Below are 21,080 nucleotides of genomic sequence, written 5' to 3' on the forward strand. Positions count from 1 at the left end.
AACGCGCCCTTCGCCGTCCACGTGATCTGAAAGCCGGGGCGCCGATAAGGCGGAGGGCGGGCACCTCCTATCGGTTGACGTCACGCGCCGCGACGGGAGTCCGCTCGGCTCGCTGCGGGGGGGGAGGGGGCGAGCGAGCGAGCGAGCGCCCCCGGCCTTTCCGCGCGCCTTTGGCTCCCGCGCGTGGGGCGGGGCCGCGCGTCCTGAGGCGTCCGCGTGGCTCGCCCCGCCCCGCCCCGCCGCGCGAGCGGCCCGTTGTGCGGGCGATCAGCGTGGCCCTTCGTCTGTCGCTTCCCCTTCCCCCGCTCGGAAACGGGGGTACAACGCCAGCCCGTTGTATGCTGGCAGCTCTGTGGGCACCGGCGTTCCTCTGCGTTTGGGGAGGAGGTCGCCGAGAGGAGCTGTAAATGTCTGCTGCTGACCCCAGAGTCAGCACAAGCAGATAGCCCAGTGCTAGGTAATTTCAGGGTAAGATTATCTGAAGGATAATAACGGGCAGTGGTGCGAGCCAAATTTTTAATCTAGATTGTATTTGTTTTAATTCCTGTTTAAAAGCACTTCACTGGAAGCAGAAAACTGATGAATTTAGGAAATCCCTTGAGGGTCTCATGCCCAGCCAATATCCAGGAACAATAGGGATGCCAAATAGTTTTTACCTAAAGCTTTTCCTTACAGCAGAGAAATCGTGGAACTGTGGAATAACGTCAAGTTAGGTGAGAGTAGCCAGCAATGTGTGCTTGCAGCCCAGAAAGCCAACAGTATCCTGGGCTGTATCAAAAGAAGCATGGCCAGTAGGGAATGGGAGGTGATTCTCCACTTCAGCTCTGTTCTCATGAGACCCCACTTGGAGAACTGCGTTTAGCTCTGGGGCCTGCAATGTAAGAAAGACGTGGACCTCTTAGAGCAGGTCCAGAGGAGGGCCACGAAGATGATCAGAGGGGCTGGAGCACCTTTCTCTATTCTTGGTGAAGTCAGGAGGGCCATCAGTAAAACTACTACCTTGGACTTCCAGAGGTCAGACTTTGAATTGTTCAGGACACTGGTAGGGAGTGTCCCTTGGCAGTAAGTCCTGAAGGGCAGAGGAGTTCAGGAAGGCTGGATGCTTCTCAGGAAGGAAGTCTTCAAGGTATAGGAGCAGGCTGTCACCCTGTGCCATAAGATGGGCCAGAGGGGAAGAAGACCGACGTGGCTCAACAGGGAACTTTTGATGAGCGTCCAGGAAAAAAAGAGAGTACATGGCCAGTGGAAGAAGGGGCAGGCAGCTCGGGGAGAGTACAAGGAAGTTGCCAGGATATGCAAAGAAAAAAATCAGGAAGGCCAAAGCCCAGCATGAGCTCAACCTGGCCGCTATGGTCAAAGATAACAAAAAATGTTTTTATAAATACATTAATGGCAAGAGGAGGGCCAAAGAGAATCTCCATTCTTTACTAGATGCGGGGGGGAACATGACTACTAAGGATAAGGAAAAGGCTGAGGTTCTTAACACCTTCTTTGCATCTGTCTTTACTAGCCAGACCACTTCTGTGAGAAACAGAGTTGTGTTTTTGTAATAGAAGGTGTTTCTGCAGGGGAAAATTCCACTAACCTTGCATATTCAAAAGTGTTTGTGCGGCATAGCAGTGGGGAATATGTTAAGCAGATAAGGGGAAGGTCCCACTGTCATAAGGAAGATAGCTAAGAAAAACAGGATAAGCAGTACGAAATCAGTAAAAACAAAAATCACAGGCCCTCTAGTCATGAGAGAAGAAGAAAAAAAAAGGAAAAAGAAATTAACAGTTGGTCAAATTAAATTGTATGTATATGGTATAGAATTGTGTTGAATAGGTTGTGAACCTCTAGTACTCAGCCAATGAAGAAATGGGAGAAATCAGGTGTTGACGCGCGGAAAAGACTCCACAGCCATAGGGTTGTAAAGTAGGTATACTTTATTGGGGTGCACCAGGCGCACTGGGAATAACTTCCCTCAAAAAGTGCGCACCTGCCCGGTCGTCTCTCACAATTTTATACGTGAATACTGTACATATTACATGAGCTCTAATATTCATTATTTTCCCCGAAAAGGCGGACCTCTTCCAAGTACTCATTTCCATAGTCCCCGCCCTTAGCTCCTCCTGGTTGTGCCTGCACAATGTAGCCTGGTGGTCGCGGGCAGGGGTCTTTCAGGATGAAGGCAACGAGGAAGAGGAGGTTAAACTTTTTACCTTTCTGGACTTTGACCTTCTGTTGGACGGTATTTTGGAGTTTTTTGCTTATCTTTGCCTTGTTTCCTGCCAACAAGTTGTTCATCGTTCCCTAACGAGTTGTTCTTCCTTCCCTCATCTGTTGGCCTTGAGCGATACCTTCTTTTTGCATCTGCTTCTCATAAGGTTCTCATCTACATCCCCTATAATTAGGATATTTGTAGGTTCTCATCTACATCCCCGATAATTAGGATATTTTACCATATATGTTCGGATAAGTTTTAGCATCTTCCCCAACTCAATTCCCCCCTTTTCTTCTAAATTAAGTAAATTCTTTTACTTACTACTTATTTCCGGCCTCCTCTCTATACCTATTTGTAAGCACATATTCCTCTGAAACATTGTAATATTAGGCAAACAAATATTCCGAAAAATAACAGAGCCACACAAGTAGTAAACAATTGTTTTAACCATGTCAAATTTGGTAACCAACTGGTTAGTTTTTCCCATAATTCAGTGAACCCAAGTGAGGTGTCATCCGTGACACCTCATGCAATAAGTGAGTATGTTTCCATATTTCCTCTAAGTCAGTTTCTACTCTTTGGAATTGATCAATATATGTACAGCAACTTTGATTTATTACAGTGCGCACTCCCCCTTCCTTTGCTGTTAATAAATCTAATGCCATTCGATTTTGTAAAACCACCTTATTGAGAGATGAGACTTCTACCTGTAGTGCTTTTATCGCATCTGTGGTGGAATTCTCTATCTGTTTTAATTCAGCTGAAATATTTATTATTGCCTTTTCCAATTCGCTTACTCCTAAGCTAGGAATTAGCCATCTAACGAAACTATGGTATCCTGTAGGTCTTTCTACCAAAGGATTTAGTGGGATTGCTCGAGTTACGCGTTTCCATGGGGACCTTAAAATTCCCGTAGGTACTGCTGGCCCATTATAAAAAGAACTGGGAGGTGTCAAATATCCCCCTGTACAGTGACCCTTCCAGTTAGGTGGTAAATTCTTCCTTACCCTCCCATCACCACATAGCCACCAATACCCTATTCCTAATTTGCACCCGCTTTCCGAAGACCCGTCCACCCCAGACTCCTCATCAGGGTCGTATGCTACTTGGATAGTAATATTACAAAATGACCTTAAATTGGCTAGATTATATCCCCCTCCATTTACCGTTTTTGAACAATCAGGTTCCCGACCAAAACTAAGCCCCAAATCATGCAAGATCTTTTGTTTGCTGCTATCATTGTCCCCCATACATCGACTTTTAACAGTAACATTTCCCCATGCTTGTAAAGCAAATTTCAGTCCCTCAGGGAGGGTATAATTTACCCATTCCATTCCCCAACATTTAGCGGACCATGTCTGATTACTATATAACGCATTAGTCCAATTTCCTGTGGGTATCCCATACAGCGGGATTTCCATATTGCCCCTCGGAAGTGCAGTACATATCCAACAGTCAGATAAATTTAAGGATCAGGCCACTCTTTCGGTTATGTTTACATATGAGTTTTGCTTCCATGCTCGAGCTGATACAATAATTGCAAGCAATGTCTAAAATCTATACATGCCGCCTTTTCAATTTCAACTTATTTGGTCCCGTCATCTCAAGTGTCCTTGGACCTCGCATTGACTTCTTGATTCTTGTGTGGTGAATCCAAGCAGGTTGTTCTTTAATTTTTACTGCGGCGTATGACGTAAGGAGCACCTGAAAGGGTCCTTCCCATTGGGGTTCCAGAGTCTTTTCTGCAAGAGACTTTACATATATATAATCTCCAGGTTGTGCATTGTGTATAGGTCTATCCAAACCCCTACTCCGGGTTCCAGCTACACGTTTTCCAATTTTGTCTGTTTCCCTAATGCCACCATATAGGATGTCATAATTTCATCTCCTGCTTGTGTGGACATCCCCTTCTGTATTCCGTAGGGTCGTCCATACGGGATTTCAAAAGGGCTCAGTCCCTCCTTTGCTCTTGGCTTTGTTCGTATGCGTAAGAGAGCCAAAGGAAGAGACTGAGGCCAGGCCAGATTAGCTTCCTGTCCCAATTTTACAATCTGTTGTTTGATCAAGTGGTTCATCTTTTCTACCTGGCCGCTTGACTGAGGGCGATATGGGGTATGAAGTTGCCAATCTATACCTAGATGGTGACTGATCTGTTGCACTATTCTTGAAATAAAATGCGGTCCCCTGTCAGAGGATATAGTAGCTGGTACCCCAAAATGTGGTATTATTTCCTGTATTAATATTCTTACCGCCTCCCTAGCCTTGGCTGTTCTGGTAGGAAACGCCTCTGGCCAACCTGAAAAGGTGTCAGTTAATACCAACGTATATCGGTACCGCCCTTTTCTTGGGAGTTCCGGAAAATCAATCTGCCATTGTTGTCCAGGCCCATTACCCTTTCCAATTTGGCCTATCTCTAATTTTGGAGTATTTTGGGGATTAGTCTGGAGGCAAAGGTCACACTGCTGAGCCACTTGTCTCACAGTGGTATATAGGTTCCTTGCTACAATTTCTCTGATGAAATGTTTGTATAAGGCTTCTGCCCCCCAATGCCTCTTTCTATGTTTCCTCTCTTATCGAGGGCCGTATCATATAAGACGGAATAATTATTTTCCCTTGGGGGGGTAAGAGCCCACCCTTCCTCACTATAGGAACCTTCTAGATCAGTGATTAATTTCTGATCTTCCTTTGTATATTTAGGCTTACCTTCTAGGGAGATTTGCCCATCGGGGATCAGGGCCCCTTCTGTTTTTACCTCCTTTTTGGCTGCCTGTTTTGCCTCTCTGTCTGCCAGCTCATTTCCTTTTTCCAGTTCTGAGTTTACTTTTTGGTGTGCTCTGATGTGCATGATTGCCACTTTCTCAGGGAGCTGAACTGCTTCCAATGACTTCAAGATTTCCTTTGCATGCTTGATGTTTTTGCCCTGCGAATTCAACAATCGCCTCTCCTTCCAGATCGCTCCGTGCACATGTACAGCCCCAAAGGCATATTTTGAGTCCATATAGATGTTTACGATTTTGCCTTGGGCCAATTCCAAGGCACGGGTCAGAGCAATTATTTCCGCCTTTTGTGCAGAGGTGTTTGCAGGTAAAGGCCCGCACTCTATTACCTCTTTGCAAGTGGTAACTGCATACCCAGCATGTCGTTTTCCACTGAAGACGTAGCTGCTCCCATCAGTGAACCAGTTTTCTGTGTTTTCCATAGGATTCTCTTTCAGATCCGGACGGCACAAGTATATTGCTTCGATGGTTTCCAGACAGTCGTGATACACTGGTTCCCCTGTGTTCCCACTGAGAAAAGAAGCTGGATTGACAATGTTAGTGATTACAATTTCCACATCATCCTGTTCCACCATTGTAGCCTTGATATTTCAAAAATCTTTGTGGGGAGAGCCAATGTCCCCCTTTTGCTTCCAGTACTGCAGATACCGCATGGGACACTAACACAGTCATTTTCTGGCCCAAGGTGAATTTTCGGGCCTCCTGGATGTTTAGTACTACGGCCGTGACCGCTCGCAAGCATCCAGGCCATCCCTTTGCGGTCGTGTCCAATTGTTTGGAAAAATAAGCAACTGCTTTATGGTATGGGCCCAGGTCTTGTGCTAATGTTCCCAGGGCAATCCCCTGCTTCTCGTGGGGAAAAAAGTAAAAATGGCTTACTCTCATCTGGGAGTCCCAAAGCCAGAGCTGACATCAGGGCCTCCTTCAGTAGCTTGAAAGCTTGTATTGCTTCCTTGTTCCATTGGAGGCATTTCTGTTCAGTAGTTGTGAGTGCACAGGGGTTTAACAAGCAGTCCATAATTATAAATCCATAGGCGGCACCACCCGGTCATAGCCAAAAAGGTCCGTAGTTCCTTCACTGTTTGTGGCCTTGGAGTTTGGCATATTGCCTCTTTTCGAGCCTGTCCCAAGGTCCTTTCCCCAGCACTGATTTCATATCCCAGATAGGTTACCTGTTGTTGCACTACTTGGGCCTTTTTCTTAGAAACTCTGTATCCTTGGAGTCCGAGAAAATTTAGCAGATTCACTGTCCAAGTCAGGCAGGTGTCCCGTGTTCTAGTAGCAATCAGAATATCATCAACACATTGCAGTAATTTCCCTTCTCCTGGTGGGACCTCCCAGGATTCAAGATCTTTCGCTAACTGATTCCCAAATATTGTGGGGCTATTCTTGAATGCTTGGGGTAACACCGTCCAGGTGAGTTGGGTCCTACGGCCACTCTTGGGGTTTTCCCATTCGAATGCAAATATTTTCTGGCTGGCTTCATGGCGGGGGAGGCAAAAGAAGGCATCCTTTAAGTCTAAAACTGTAAACCAGGCTAGTTCTGGTGTTAATACAGTTAATAGAGTGTATGGGTTCGCTACCACTGGGTAGAGACCCTCAGTTATCTTACTTACTGCCCGTAGATCCTGGACCACCCTATATGACCCATTTGGCTTGCAGGCAGGTAATATAGGGGTATTAAAATCGGATTCACATTCCCTCAACAATCCTAATTTCAGAAACTTTTCTATTATTGGTTGAATTCCTTCCCTGTCTTCCCGCTTTAGAGGGTACTGCTTGATCCTTACTGGCTGCTTTCCCTCCTTGAGTCTAATCTCAACAGGTGGGGCATTTTTAGCTCTCCCAGGTACCTCAGTAGCCCATACCCCTGGGTATACCTGGTTTACGACTTCTTCATTAACTTTTCCTTCCATTGGAAGGTTGACTAGGGCTAAGCTCATTATCTGTATATATTGTTGATCATTTACCTCCAGAGTAATCTCCCCTTTTTCAAATTTTATTACTGCTCCTAATTGCTCTAATAAATCTCTACCTAAGAGTGCCCATGGGGAGTTGGGCATATATAAAAATCTGTGTATGCCCCATTGTTTCCCTAACTTGTACTTCAAAGGTTCACAAAAGTATGCCTTTTCAGGTTGACCGGTTGCACTTTTACCCTAACATAATCATTCCCTAAAGGCATTAAGGCTTGATTTAGAACCCAACATGTTGCCCCCGTATCAACAAGGAACTTCACTTTCTTCTGTTCCTCCCCTAGCTTCATTATAACCAATGGTGGATTCGCTAGGGTAGATTCCCCAGGTCCCCGTCAATGTTCTTTCACATGAGCTACCACTCTCCTTCTCTGGTTCTCTCTTCCTGCCCCTGTACTTTCCTGTCTCTCCGGACATTCACCTTTCCAGTGCCCAAACCTTTTGCACAATGCGCATTGATCCTTTCCCAACCGAGGTGGTCCCCACCTGGGTTTCCTTTCTCCCTTGACAACTGTCACTATTCTCTTCTGCCCTTGCTTATAATCCTCCCTATTACTGAACGCTCTCCACGCTTCATCCAATAGCACTTCCAAATTCCTGCTCTCTGTGGTGTGCAGCTTCTGGAGCTTGTGCCTAATACCTCCTGTTCACTGTCCCAAAAACAAAGATACTAGCTGTTGTATTCCTACCTCCAACCCGGGATCCAGCGGTGTGTTACGGCGCATTACATCCCTCAGTCGATCCAGAAACTCAGATGGTGACTCGGAGGGTCCTTGCTTAATTGCATACAGAGCTGACCAATTTATGGTCTTGGGAAGGGCCCTCTCCATTCCTTTTGAAATCCACCCCTGATAGGCCTGCAACCTCTCCATATGGACCGACCTATTTGGGTCCCATTTTGGATCTTGAAGGGGGAGATACTCCTTAACATCCTGTTGTGGTTTAACCCGGCTGGCAGCTAAACACCACACAGCCGTTCGCTCACCCTCCCCCCTCCCTCTCTGGGATGGGGGAGAGAAACGGGAAAGTGAAGCCTGTGAGTTGAGATAAAGACAGTTTATTAAGACAGGAAAATAACAATAATAATAATAATAATGTGTATGAAACAAGTGATGCACAATGCAGTTGCTCACCACCCGCTGACTGATGCCCAGCCTATCCCCGAGCAGCCGGCCCCCCACCCTGGCTAGCCACCCCTGTATATTGTTTAGCATGACGTCAGATGGTATGGAATACCCCTTTGGCCAGTTTGGGTCAGCTGTCCTGGGTCTGTCCCCTCCCAGCTCCTGCTGCACCCCCAGCCTGCCCACTGGCAGGACAGAGCGAGAAGCTGAAAAGTCCTTGGCTTGGTGTAAGCACTGCAACAATTAAAACATGAGCATGTTATCAGCACTCTTCTCATCCTAATCCAAAACATAGCACCCTACCAGCTGCTAGGAGGAAAATTAACCCTGTCCTAACTGAAACCAGGACACATCCTCTCCTGTAACCTTATAATGTTCCTCAGCCAGATCTGCAGTTTTCAGAATCAGCTGTTTCTCTGTTTCTGTCATATATTCCAATAACAGCTGAATATCATTCCAGTCAGGGTTATATTGTCTCACAATAAACTGGAAATGTTTAGTTACCCCTATCAGATCATTCTGGTACTCTTTGGCAACCCTCTTCCAGGCCTCTAAATCAGTGGTAGAGAAAGGTACCCTGATCAGCATTGTTCCGCCGTCAGGTCCTACTGCCTCTTGAAGAGGTGCCTGTAAAATAGACTTTTTCCTAGTACGGGAGGATACAGGACTATCTGGAGGAGTCACAGTCTCATCTGAGTCATCACCCTGTTCCTGTGGTCGAGGGGGAGGCTTAAATATATCTATCAGGTCCTGTTCTGGTCCCTGATGAATTTTACTTATCTTAGTACACCTTTGCCTGATGCTGCACGCTGAACAACACTGTCTCAATTTGCCTTTAAGTCCCTTATTGTTTCCTCGCTCGAGGGCTACCACCATGCGGTCCTGTGGAGGCACAATTCCACAGTCCCTCTGCCACTCTGGGTGATTTCGGAGAGTGAAAAACATGTCTGCATATGCAGCCTCATCCCATTTACTTTCTCTTCTCAGAAACAACATTAACTGTAATATAGTGTTATAGTTAATAGTTCCATTTAGGGGCCACTTCTCTCCATCCTCTAATTTATAAAGTGGCCACCACTGATTACAATATTTGATGAGAGTTCTTTTACTCTCTGTCCCCCCTCGCCCCACTATATCCGTCCAATGTGTTACTATACATCCTAAAGGGCTTTTCTGTGCGATTTCTTTGTTTTGACTTTGTCCCATTCTAATCTATAGCAGTTAACGTTCCACCGTCCTCTCAGGAGCTGCTTACTAATTTATCCCAATCCCTCCAAAATCCACAATATATGCAAATAAAATCAGGCCACCGTAAATCAACTGCCTGTAGACGATTACACCAAGGACATCTAAGCCTGAAAGACCGATAATACGCCTGAGCAAATTTAGTTCCCTTTGGTATACGCCCCAATAGCAGTTCTTATATTACACTATATTTACATATCTTCACATATGTTTAAAAGAATACTTCAACAACAAATGCTCGTGAAGGGATGCACGACATGGACTCCTGATGGCTCTTGAACAGGAGACATTTATTGCCATTTTTCACTACTACATATACTTTCCCTGTAGCCCCACGTGCTGTCCACGCGCCCGAATCTGTCATACAATTGGTTAGAGACCCTCAGACGTGTGTCGAGCCAGCCAGCAATTGGCCACTGCCCAAAGCTCATCTTTAACACTGTAGCCAATTTACTTTATCTCAACCTTGCTCAAGTTTTTGCTTCTACCGCTTGTTTCCTCATTATCTCTAATTCAGGGATGTGTGAAACAGTGCGAAGCCACCTCCAAATTCCTTTCCCACAATTCCCCCTTTTTTATTTTCGACCAACCAAACGCTTTCTATAGATTTTCTATCAATCACTGCAGACATTGCAATAAGCAAGGCACAATAAGCAACAGGGTGAAAAATCACACGCAGAATTACGATTGTAAAGTAGCATGCCTACTAGAATCTACATCAGTCAACAAGCCACTAAGCGCTAGGGATGTTGCTTTGCAGCGATGCTGCATCCCACTCACACAGCACAATCACACAATCACGCAAAGAGGCCTCTTGCACTTCTCATTCATACCACAAGAAAATATCACTTAAAATAATTTGTTCGCAGCTTCAGGAGGTCCTTGTCTACTCCCGTGGTGGGCGGCTGAGAGTGGAGACCCCCTCCGAGGAAAAATGCTCGGGGTGCACCTAGGGGCGTCCATTCCACAGTCGATCCCACAGCCGAGCAGAGTGGCTCCTGGCGCAAGGAAGGATGCTATTATAGTTTTGTATAATTACAGCAAAGAGATGCATTGCAATAAGGAGCAAGTGTGGCGTTGACCATTTGTTTCACGATTTGGTTTTTTGTCCGAGCAATTAAACCTTACACATGCTGTTGCTGTTACACATCCCAAGACATCTAATTCCTGTGGCTCTAGGGGCGCTTGCGGTAAGTAGACAGTCCAGTCTTTGTTATCTGCTGGGTTCCCCACCAGACATGTTGTGAATGGGTCGTTAGCACTAGCCCGGGACAGGCACATCGCTTCTTGTCCTGTCATGTTGGCGAGGGTGACCCAGACGTTGCGGCGTGGTTGGATGGAGACCTAGGGCTGGCAATAACCGATGACAGCGGCAATTGTGAGGAGGAGGCCAACCATGGCCTTACCCCCCTCGCTGGTACCCATCTTGGTCCGTGACCTGTGGAGACACGAGCATACCCTCGACCCCAAGTTATTAGAGGCTGGGGTCCCTCCCAAAGATGTGTATTTAATTTTTTTTTTGCCATTACTAAGGCCTGCTCTGATTGTGGCACCTGCGACAGCACGGAATTCATATTTTTGTAATGTTTTATTATGGGCGGTATTTCTTTGTGAGGAAAGGGTAATGATAGGTGATTCATTACGTAAAGTGCCTTTCCCAACCTGTTCTGTGGTGTTTCCTGGGTGTCTCCCCCTTTTTGTTTATTTAGCAGTGTTTTCAATGTGCGATGTGTGCGCTCTACAATGGCTTGACCCGTGGGGGAATGAGGAATGCCTGTGATGTGTCGGATACCCCAAGTTTGACAAAAGGTTTGAAGGGAGTGACTACCATAGGCGGGGCCACTGTCGGGTTTTATTTCTTTTGGGATGGCTAGCGCCACGAAAGCAACATGGAAGTGAGCCTGGACATGGTGACTGGTTTCACCCACTGCAACTGTCGCCGAAATAGCATGAGAGAAAGTATCTACTGACACATGAACATTTTTCAAGCGACCAAATTCTGGAATATGCGTTACGTATGGTCTGCCATAACTGTAAGGACTGTAGACCTCTATGGTTTACCATTAAAGACGGGGTCGAAACATGTTGTTGACAGTCAGGACATGTTTGGACAATCAATTTGGAATCAGTGATTGATATAGTGAATTGTTTCGCCAAGACTTTGGTGGATTGATGGAAAAAGGCATGGGATAACCGTGCTTGCTCCAGCACCTCAGGCACCAGGGCAGTCAGGGTCATATTAGTTAGCTGGTCAGCGCGTGCGTTACCCTCTGCAAAAATACCAGGTAACATGGTGTGGCTCTGCATGTGAATAATACAATATGGGTGCACTCGCCGCTCTACCAAAAATAACAGCTCTTTAAATTTTAGAAACAAGTTTTCCTTTGGGATATGTCTCAAACGTGCCCTCTCAATGCGCTGAGCGACACTTACAGCATATTGTGAGTCTGATACAATATTCAAAGGTACTAGTTTTTTTTTCCCTTTTTTCTTTTTTCTTTCTTTTTTTTTCTTTTTTTTCTTTTTTTCCTTTTTTTTCTTTTTTAAAATTTATTTAACCCATTTTTATTGAGAGTGCAGCACAGATACCTTCCCTGAAACAATTACTTCAAAGCATTTATGAACATAAATTGTCAAAAATATGCTAACAAATTTACTTAAATACATACATTTAAAAAAAAAATCTGAAAAATATTTAACAGCCTAAGACACATTCACAATGTAATTTCTCCATCATTTATGGTTTTTATCTCTGACACAAGAGGACACGTCAGAAAATCTGCATATATTAAGGTATCACAGAGCATAGAAAATATATGAAAATATCTACTAGCATTTGGCACAATGCAAATATTCTACCCCAAGTGAGAGAAACAGTGTGATCTTTTGAGCTACACAGATTGTTATTCACGTAAATTGTGATGTTACAACAGCAACTCTTGTTTTAGTTGGAAAAACCCAAAGGTGGTGAGCAGGGGACATGGTGGTTTGTGAGAAAGCATGTTTAGGTACTTAGCCATCTAATTTAGCTGGATAAGGAACAATGTAATGTTTTCCTGTTGTTAAACATTGCCATCCGCATCGCTGGCACACAAATTATTCGTACTGGAGCAAACAATTTGTGAATAGCATATGCCAACACAAATGTGCCTGTACCAGCAGCCCTTTAGATTGCAGCGATGATTCACTGAAACCAAGTTTGAAGAGAACTGCAGTCATATCCACACCACTTGACACAGCCAGGTAGAAGATTCCTAGAGATACTAATGAAATTCCGACGTGGAATGAAACCCCTACAGCACCCTATTCTTTGAAAACTTTTTTTCAGCTGCTGGGATTTACTGAGTTTGCGTTCACTGCTGAGATCTGTGGCTGCCTTTTCAGGGGATCCACCCACATCCTTGGCCGAGCTGCCGGCGGCGGCCCGCAGCGCCAGCAGAGGGGCCGGCGGGCTGAGGGGGGTTGCGGGCCGGCCGGGGTGAGTGGAGGGGGCGGGCAGCAGCGGTGGCGGCGGCGGTCGGCGGCGAGCAGGGGTGCGGCGGCGGCGCTTGCGGCCGTGCGGGCTGTCGCAGAGCACGGGCGGTGCGCGGCTCTGCCCGGCCACGCAGGGCGGACAGAGCGGGGGCCCACGGCGCGGCGGGCCCGGGCGCAGCAGCAGGCGGAACATGGCAGCGCCCGCTGCGCAGGGGCGGGCGCCCAAACCGGAGAAACGCAGCAACCGGCGCCGGGGCGGGCGGCCGGGTGCCCGGAGCTGACAGCGGGGCACGCGGCGGCGCTGGCGGCAATCGTACGGCACCAACAATTGACCAGTCATAACATTTTCTAACGATGACTGAGTAAATGGTGCGTGTAACCCATATGTGGTCACAGTCTTTCTTAATTCTTTAATTAGGTCCCAGTGGAAGGCATTATATTCATTTGGACCGTTAGGTTGCACCTGTACCGGGAAAGCCATTCCTACCGGGTCCCCATCCTTTAGCGCTTCCCGGCGCACCAGCTCCCATCGCTCCCGCGGGTCGAAAGCTCGGGCCCGCAGGGAGGCCCGCAGGGAGGCGTTATCGGGGGCAGGCAAGGCGGGAGCCGAGGGGGTCAGCGGGGAGGGGCTCTGCGGCAGCGGTCCGCGGCCCTCTTCCTTGTCATCCTCCAGGTCTATCAAACTGCACTGCTCTGGTGACCTTGCAGGCTCTGATCTCGGTTCGGCTGCTGTTATTGCCTGGGCAGCAGCATTCTGTACTTCCTTTTCTGCCTACCACGATCTTAAAGTCTCAGTCACCAGCCGCCACGTAGTCATCACCTCAGCAGCATTAGTATCCCCACTGGACGCTGCTTCCCATATTTTTTCCCCCGCTTGGTCCCAAGTTTTTACATCAAATACTGTGCAAGCCATTGAGGGAGGGGAGCCCTTGTTTTTGCAAAAATTTCAATAATAGCTTTATCTTAAATGGATCATTTTTTACTCCCCTGTCTGTTAGGAATTGCATTAGTAGTTTCACTATAGCCTCTTCCTCTGCCGAAAGGCTAGCTCCCATGATCAGTGCCCAGCCACTCACCTGTCCTTCAGGTGATGTCCCGGGGTTGAAGCTGCAGTCCAGCTGCGAGTTTGATTCGTTCAGCTGGGTTCCCTTCGGACGCTCGTGCAGAGCTGCTCCTCCCCTGTCACGTCGGGGTCACCACTTGAAGGGATGAAAGACACGGAATCCTGATGGCTCTTGAACAGGAGACATTTATTGCCATTTTTCACTACTACATATACTTTCCCTGTAGCCCCACGTGCTGTCCACGCGCCCGAATCTGTCATACAATTGGTTAGAGACCCTCAGACACGCGCGTTGAGCCAGCCAGCAATTGGCCACTGCCCAAAGCTCATCTTTAACACTGTAGCCAATTTACTTTATCTCAACCTTGCTCAAGTTTTTGCTTCTACCGCTTGTTTCCTCATTATCTCTAATTCAGGGATGTGTGAAACAGCGCAAAGCCACCTGCGAATTCCTTTCCCACAAAATGTCCTAAAAAACCATTACTTTTAATTTTAACAACTTTTGTTTTTTCTTTCTCTAGGTCTGCCAGCAGCTGACAAGGTAGAAAGATGTGCTTTTCTCTTTCATTCTTGTGAAGTTAGAGGCAGTGCCGATTTAAACTGTGACTGAGGCTCTGCAATGGTGCAAGTCTATCCTACTACTTCAAATTCAGTGACGCAATCTGAGTTTACATTAATTAACTTTCAAGGATTCAAGCAATTTAAAGCTTTTGGTCAATGACAGTTATCTGAAAACATTCCTACAGGTTTATTTTCATTTACATTTGGTTGCTATCTCCATCTCATTCAAAGCAGTCAGGACTGGGTTGCTTCTCTCTTCTCTGGAAATTTGCACTAGGAACCAGTGTTAGAATCAGAATCCTGATCTAAGAGTATGATGACAAATGTTGCACTCCAAGTTGGAAATTGGAGAGGAAAATATTCATGTATACGTAGGAATTGTGCTCAAACAGCTGATGACACTTGTTCTTACACCTTAACAGATGCTTAGACCTTTTAGCTTTCTACCTGAGAAGCAACAGGTAGTTTCTATGTTTCCCTTGGGGATAGTGTACTCTTCTGTATTTTGCTTCTATACAAACAGTTCAAAATTGTAAAGTCATATTGTCAGTCATACAACCAAACAACCTTGCACGGCATTCCATGTTCCCCCCCAGATAGATCAAGCCCTGAATGCAAGACCAGACAAGTAAATAATGCCAACATGTAAAACTAACTTGTAAATACATTGCTTTTTGGCAGGCTTTTTGGCACTTTGTGGGGCTTAACTGTACTTCAGTGAGAAGAATGTCCTCTGGTGTGAACTGAAATTATACCTCTATGCCACAATTTCTATTTTTTTTTTTTGGGGGTGGGGGGAGAGGGGCAGAATTCCTTGTGGACACCTGAAGGAGTTGCAAAATAATAATAAAATTGAGGTGAAGGAAAAGTTCCTTTTCTGTTGTTGTTGTTTTTGTTTTCTTTTCCATACAGTCTTAATATGAAGGTCCCCTTTTCTGGCCTCTTGCAGATCGTAAGCATGCCGGAACACTTCACATTACGTAGATCACATTTGTCTGAAATGATAATATTATACCTCTAATCTGCTGCAGGCTGAAACGTAGCCTATGCTTCAGGTACTGTTTTAGGCCTTTGCTTTTGTTACTACATCCTTGTAAGTCTTCAAAAGGGAAATGAAATTATCCTATTCAGAAGAAACACCATCCAGAAGAAACTTCAGCTGGGAGGACCTGAATTCTCACTGAAACCAAAGGTGGGTATAGAATCATAGAATAGCCTGAGTTGGAATGGTCCCGTAAGAATCATCGAGTCCAACTCCTGGCACCACACAGGTCTACCCCAAAATTCAGACCATGTGACTAAGTGCACAGTCGAAATGTATCTTAAACTCTGGCAGGTTTGGTGCAGTGACTCCTTCCATGGGGAGCCTGTTCCACTGGGCGTCCTGGAAGGGTCCCACTGGAGGAGTCCTGCGGGGAGCCCGGGGGCCCGCCGGGGGTCACAAGCGGGGGGGGGGGTCCTCCGGGGTTGCCGGGGGCCTGCCAGGGGTTACATGAAGGGGTCCTCTGGGGTGCCGGGGGTCACCGGGGGTGGGTCTTCTGGGGTGCCCGGGGGTCTGCTGGGGGTCACCGGGGTGGGTCCTCCAGAGCTCCCGGGGGACCGCCGGGGATCACCTGGGTGGGTCCTCCGCAGCGCGCGGGGGCCCGCCGGGGGTCACCTGGGTCGGTCCTCCGAGGCGCCTGGGGGAACGCCGAGGGTCACCCGGGTGTTTCGTCCGGATCGCACAGGGGCTGTGGGGGGTCACCTCGGTGGGTCCTCCAGGTCACCCAGGGGCCCGCCGGGGGTCACGGGGGTGGGTCCTCCGGGCCGACCGGGGGTCCGTCAGGGGTCACCAGGGTGGGTGCACCGGGGCCCCTGGGGGCCCGCCAGGGGTCACCGGGGTGGGTCCTCCAGTGCGACCCGGGGCCCGCCGGTGATCACCGGGGTGGGTCGTCTGGGGCGACCAGGGGCCTGCCGGTGGTCGCCAGGGTGGGTCCTTCGGGCGCACTGAGGCCTGCCAGGGGTCACCGGGGTGGGTTCTCCGGGGCGCCCGGGGGCCCGCCCGGCGTCACCGAGGTGGGTCCTCCGCGGCCCGCGGGGGTCCGCCAGGTGTCACTGGGGTGGGTCCAACGGAGAGCCCGTAGGCCCGCTGTGGGTCACCGGGGTGGGTCATCCGGGGCGACTGGGGGCCCGTCGGGGGTCACCGGGATGGGTCTTCCGGGGCGCCCGGGGTCCCGCCGGGGGTCACCGGGGTGGGTCCTCCAGTGCGACCGGGGGGCCGCCCGGGGTCACCGGGGTGGGTCCTCCGGGGCATCCGGGGGCCCGCTGGGGGTCACGAGGTGGGTCCTCTGGGCGCACAGGGGCCCACCGGGGTTCCCCGGGACAGGTCCACTGGGGCATCCGGGTGCCCGCCGGGTGTCACCGGGGTGGGTCCTTCGGGGCGCCCGTGCGCCCGCTGGGGGTCACCAGGGTGGGTCCTCTGGGCCGCCCGGGGGCCCGCCGGGGGTCACCGGGGTGGATCCTCCGGGGCGCCCGTGCGCCCGCTGGGTGTCACTGGGATGAGTCCTCCGGGGCACCAGGGGGACCGCTGTGGGTCACCGGGGTCGGTCCTCCGGGGCGACCGGGGACCCGCCGGAGGTCACCCGGGATGGGTCCTCCGGGGCGCCCGTGCACCTGCCGGGGGTCACTGGGATGGGTCCTCCGGGGTGACCGGGGGCCCTCCGCGAGTCACCGGGGTGGTCCTCCGGGGCGCCCGGGGGACCACCGGGGGACACCGGGTGGGGTCCTCGGGGGCGCCCGTGGGCCCGCTGTGGGTCACTGGGGTGGGTCTTCTGGGGAGTCCGTGCACCGGCCGGGGGTCACCGGGGCGGGTACTCCGGGGCACCTGTGCACCTGCCGGGGGTCACCGGGGTGTGTCCTCTGGGGCGACCAGGGGTCCGCCGGGGGTCACCGGGGTGGGTCCTCCTGGGCGCCAGTGCACCTGCCGGGGGTCACTGGGGTGGGTCCTCCAGGGTGCCCGGAGGCCCGCCGCGGGTCTCCGGGTTGGGTCCTCCGGGGCACCCGGGGCCCCGCCGGTGGTCACCGGGATGGGTCCTCCGGGGTGCCCGGGGACCGGACTGGGGTCACTGGGGTGGGTCCTCTGGAGCTCCCAGGGGTCTGACGGGGTCACCGGGGTGGATCGTCTGGGGCTACCACGGGCCCGCCAGGGGTCACTGGGGTGGGTCCTCCGGGGCGCCCGGGGTCCCGCAGGGGGTCACCGGGGTGGGTCCTCCGGGGCGACCCGGGGCCAGCTGGAGGTCACCGCGGTGGGTCCTCCGGGGCTCCTGGACACCCGCTGGCGGTCACCGGGGTTGGGTCCTAAGGGGAGCCCGGGGACCTGCTGTGGGTCACTGGGGTGGGTCCTCCAGGGCACCCGTGCACCTACCGGGAGTCACTGGGATGGGTCCTCCGGGGCGACCGGGCGCCCGCCGGGGGTCACCACCGTGGGTCCTCCGGGTCGATCGGGGGCCTGTCGGGAGTCACCGGGGTGGGTCCTCCGCTGCGCCCTGGGGCCCTTCGGAGGTCACCAGGGTGTGTCCTCCGGGGAGCCTGAGGACCCGCGGTGGGTTACTGGGGTGGGTCCTCCAGGGCGCCCGTGCACCTGTCCGGGTGTCACCGGGGTAGGTCCTCTGGGGTGCCCGGGGGTCACCGGGGCTCACCCGGGTGGGTCCTCCGGTGCTACCAGGGGCCCGCCGGGGGTCAGCGGGGTGGGTCCTCCGGGGCGCCCGGCGGCCCGCCGGGGGTCAAGGGGGTGGGTCCACCGGGCCGACCGGGGGTCCGTCAGGGGTCACCAGGGTGGGTGCACCGGGGCCCCTGGGGGCCCGCCGGGGGTCACCGGGGTGGGTCGTCTGGGGCGACCCGGGGCCCGCCGGTGGTCACCGGGGTGGGTCGTCTGGGGCGCCCGGGGGCCTGCCGGTGGTTACCAGGGTGGGTCCTCCGGGGCGCCTGGGTATACGCCGGGGGTCACCAGAGTGGGTCCTCCGTGGCACCTGGGGGCCCGGTGGGGGTCGCCAGGGTTGGGTCCTTCGGGCGCACTGAGGCCCGCCAGGGGTCTCCGGGGTGGGTTCTCCGGGACGCCTGGGGGCCCGCCGGGCGTCACCACGGTGGGTCCTCCGCGGCCCGCAGGGGTCCGCCGGGTATCACTGGGGTGGGTCCAACGGAGAGCCTGTGGGCCCGCTTTAGGTCACTGGGGTGGGTCCTCGCGGGCGCCCGGGGGCCCGCTGTTGGTCGCTGGGGTGGGTCCTACGGGGCGCCTGTGCACCTGCCGGGGGTCACCGGGGTGGGTCCTCCAGGGCGACCGGGGGCCCGCTGGGGGTCACCGGGGTGGGTCCTCCGGGGCGCCCGGGGACACAGCCGGGGCACTGGGGTAGGTCCACCGGAACGCCCGGGGGCCCTTCGGGGGTTACCAGGGCGGGTCCTGCGGGGTGCCCGTGCGCACGCCGTGGTTCACCAGGGTGTGTCCTTCGGGGCGCCCGGGGGTATGCCGGGCGTCACCGGGGGGGGGTCCTCCGGGGCGCTCGTGGACCCGCCAGGGGTCACCGGAGTGGGTCCTCAGGGGCGCCCGGGGGCCAGCCGGGGGTCACCGGGGTGGGTCCTCTGGGGTGCCCGGGGGCCTGCCGGGGGTCATCAGGGTGGGTCCTCCGGGGCGCCCAAGGTCCGGCTGGGGGTCACCGGGGTGGGTCCTCCAGGGCGCCCGTGCGCCCGCTGGGGGTCACCAGGGTGCATCCTCCGGGGTGACCAGCGGCCCGCCGGGGGTCACCGGGGTGGGTCCTACGGGCTGCCCGGGGACCCGCCGGGGGTGACCGGGGAGGGTCTTCCGGGGCGCCCGGGGGCCCGTCGGAGGTCACCAAGGTGCGTCCTCAGGGGCGAACAGCGGCCCGCCGGGGGTGACCGGGGTGGGTCCTACGGGGCGCTCGGGGGTATGCCGGGCGTCACCGGGGGGGGGTCCTCCGGGGCGCTCGTGGACCCGCCGGGGTTCACCGGTGTGGGTCCTCCAGGGCCCCCAGGGGTCCGCCGGGTATCACCGGGGTGGGTCCTTCGGGGCGCCTGTGGGTCCGCCAGGGGTCACCGGGGTGGGTCCTTCGGGGCGCCCGGGGGTCTGCAGGATGTCACCAGGGTGGGTCCTCCGGGGCGCCCAGGGACCCACCAGGGTTACCGGGGTGGGTCCTACGGGGCGCCCGGGGACCCGCTTGGGGTCACCGGGGTGGGTCCTACAGGGCGCCCGGGGGCTGCCGGGGGTCGCCGGGGTGGGTCCTCCGGGGCGCCCGAGGGTCCACCGGGGGTCACCAGGGTAGGTCCTCCGGGGCGCCCAGGGGCCCGCCGGGGGTCACCGGAGTGGGTCCTCCAGGGCAACAGGGTCCCATTGGGGGGTCACCGGGGTGGGTTCTCCGGGACCGCCGGGGGTCCGCCGGGTGTCACCGGGGTGGGTCCTCCGGGGCGCCCGGGGGTCCGCTGGGGGTCACCAGGGTGGGTCCTCCGGGGCGCCCGGGGGTCCGCCGGGGGTCACCGGGGTGGGTCCTCCGGCGCGCCCGGGGGTCCGCCGGGGGTCACAAGGGTGGGTCTTCCGGCGCGCCCGGGTGTCCGCAGTGTGTCACCGGGGTGGGTCCTCTGGGGCACCCAGTGGCCCGCCAGGGGTCACCGGGGTGGGTCCTTCGGGGCGCCCGCGGGCCTGCGGGCGGTCACTGGGATTGGACCTCCGGGGCGCCCGTGCACCTGCCGGGGGTCACCAGGGTGGATCCTCCAGGGCACCCAGGTGCCCGCCGGGAGTCACCGGGGTGGGTCATCCTGGGCGCCCGGGGGCCCGTCGGGGATCACCGGGGTGGGTCCTCCGGAGCGCCCGGGGGCCCGCCTGGGGTAACCGGGGTGGGTCCTCCTGGGGGCCCGGGGGCCCGTCGGGGGTCACCGGGGTGGGTCCTCCGGGGCGCCCGGGGGCCCGCCGGGGGTAACCGGGGTGGGTCCTCCTGGGCGCCCGGGGGCCCGTCGGGGGTCACCGGGGTGGGTCCTCCGGGGCGCCCTTGGGTCCACCGGGGGTCACCGGGGTGGGTCCTTCGGGTCGCCCTGGGACCCATCGGGGGTCACCGGGGTGGGTCCTCCAGGGCGCCCATGGGCCTGTTGGGTTCACCGGAGTAGGTCCTCCGGGGTGCCCGGGGGTCCGCAGGGTGTCACCGGCATGGGTCCTCCGTGGCGCCCGGGAGTCCGCCAGGGGTCACCAGAGGGGGTCCTCCGGCGCGCCCGGGGGTCCACCGGGAGTCACCGGGGTGGGTCCTCAGGGGCGCCAGGGGGCCCGCCAGGGGTCACCGGGGTGGGTCCTCAGGGGCGCCCGGGGGTCCGCCGGGTGTCACCAGGGTGGGTCCTCCGGGGCGCCCGGGGTCCCGCCGGGGGTCACCGGGGTGGGTCCTCCAGTGCGACCGGGGGCCCGCCGGGGGTCACCGAGGTGGGTCCTCCGGGGCGCCCAGGGGCCCGCCGGGGGTCTCCGGGGTTGGTCCTCCAGGGCGACAGGGGCCCGTTGGGGGTCAGCGGGGTGCGTTCTCCAGGGCCGCCGGGAGTCCGCTGGGTGTCAACGGGGTGGGTCCTCCAGGGCGCCCAGGGACCTGTCGGGGGTCACCGGGGTGGGTCCTCCGGGGCGCCTGGGGTCTCGTC

General features: G+C 54.2%; 1 protein-coding gene and 1 long non-coding RNA gene across 2 annotated transcripts; both read left to right on the top strand.

The window, feature by feature from the left end:
• Positions 1-109: 109 nt before the first annotated feature.
• LOC121058914 lies at positions 110-15,294 on the top strand. Its single transcript, XR_005814389.1, has 2 exons — positions 110-457; positions 14,384-15,294. It is a non-coding gene; the product is annotated as an uncharacterized LOC121058914 (long non-coding RNA).
• Positions 15,295-15,649: 355 nt separating this feature from the next.
• On the top strand, positions 15,650-19,292 carry LOC121059063 (collagen alpha-1(X) chain-like; the record flags this gene model as incomplete). Its single annotated transcript, XM_040535427.1, has 4 exons — positions 15,650-15,657; positions 16,763-16,806; positions 17,609-17,628; positions 19,183-19,292. Coding segments are annotated over exons 1-4 (182 nt in total), but the record flags the coding sequence as incomplete, so codon positions are not given.
• Positions 19,293-21,080: the final 1,788 nt, after the last annotated feature.

The sequence above is a fragment of the Cygnus olor genome, chromosome 23 (assembly GCF_009769625.2).
Source record: "Cygnus olor isolate bCygOlo1 chromosome 23, bCygOlo1.pri.v2, whole genome shotgun sequence".
Classification (NCBI taxonomy): domain Eukaryota; kingdom Metazoa; phylum Chordata; class Aves; order Anseriformes; family Anatidae; genus Cygnus; species Cygnus olor.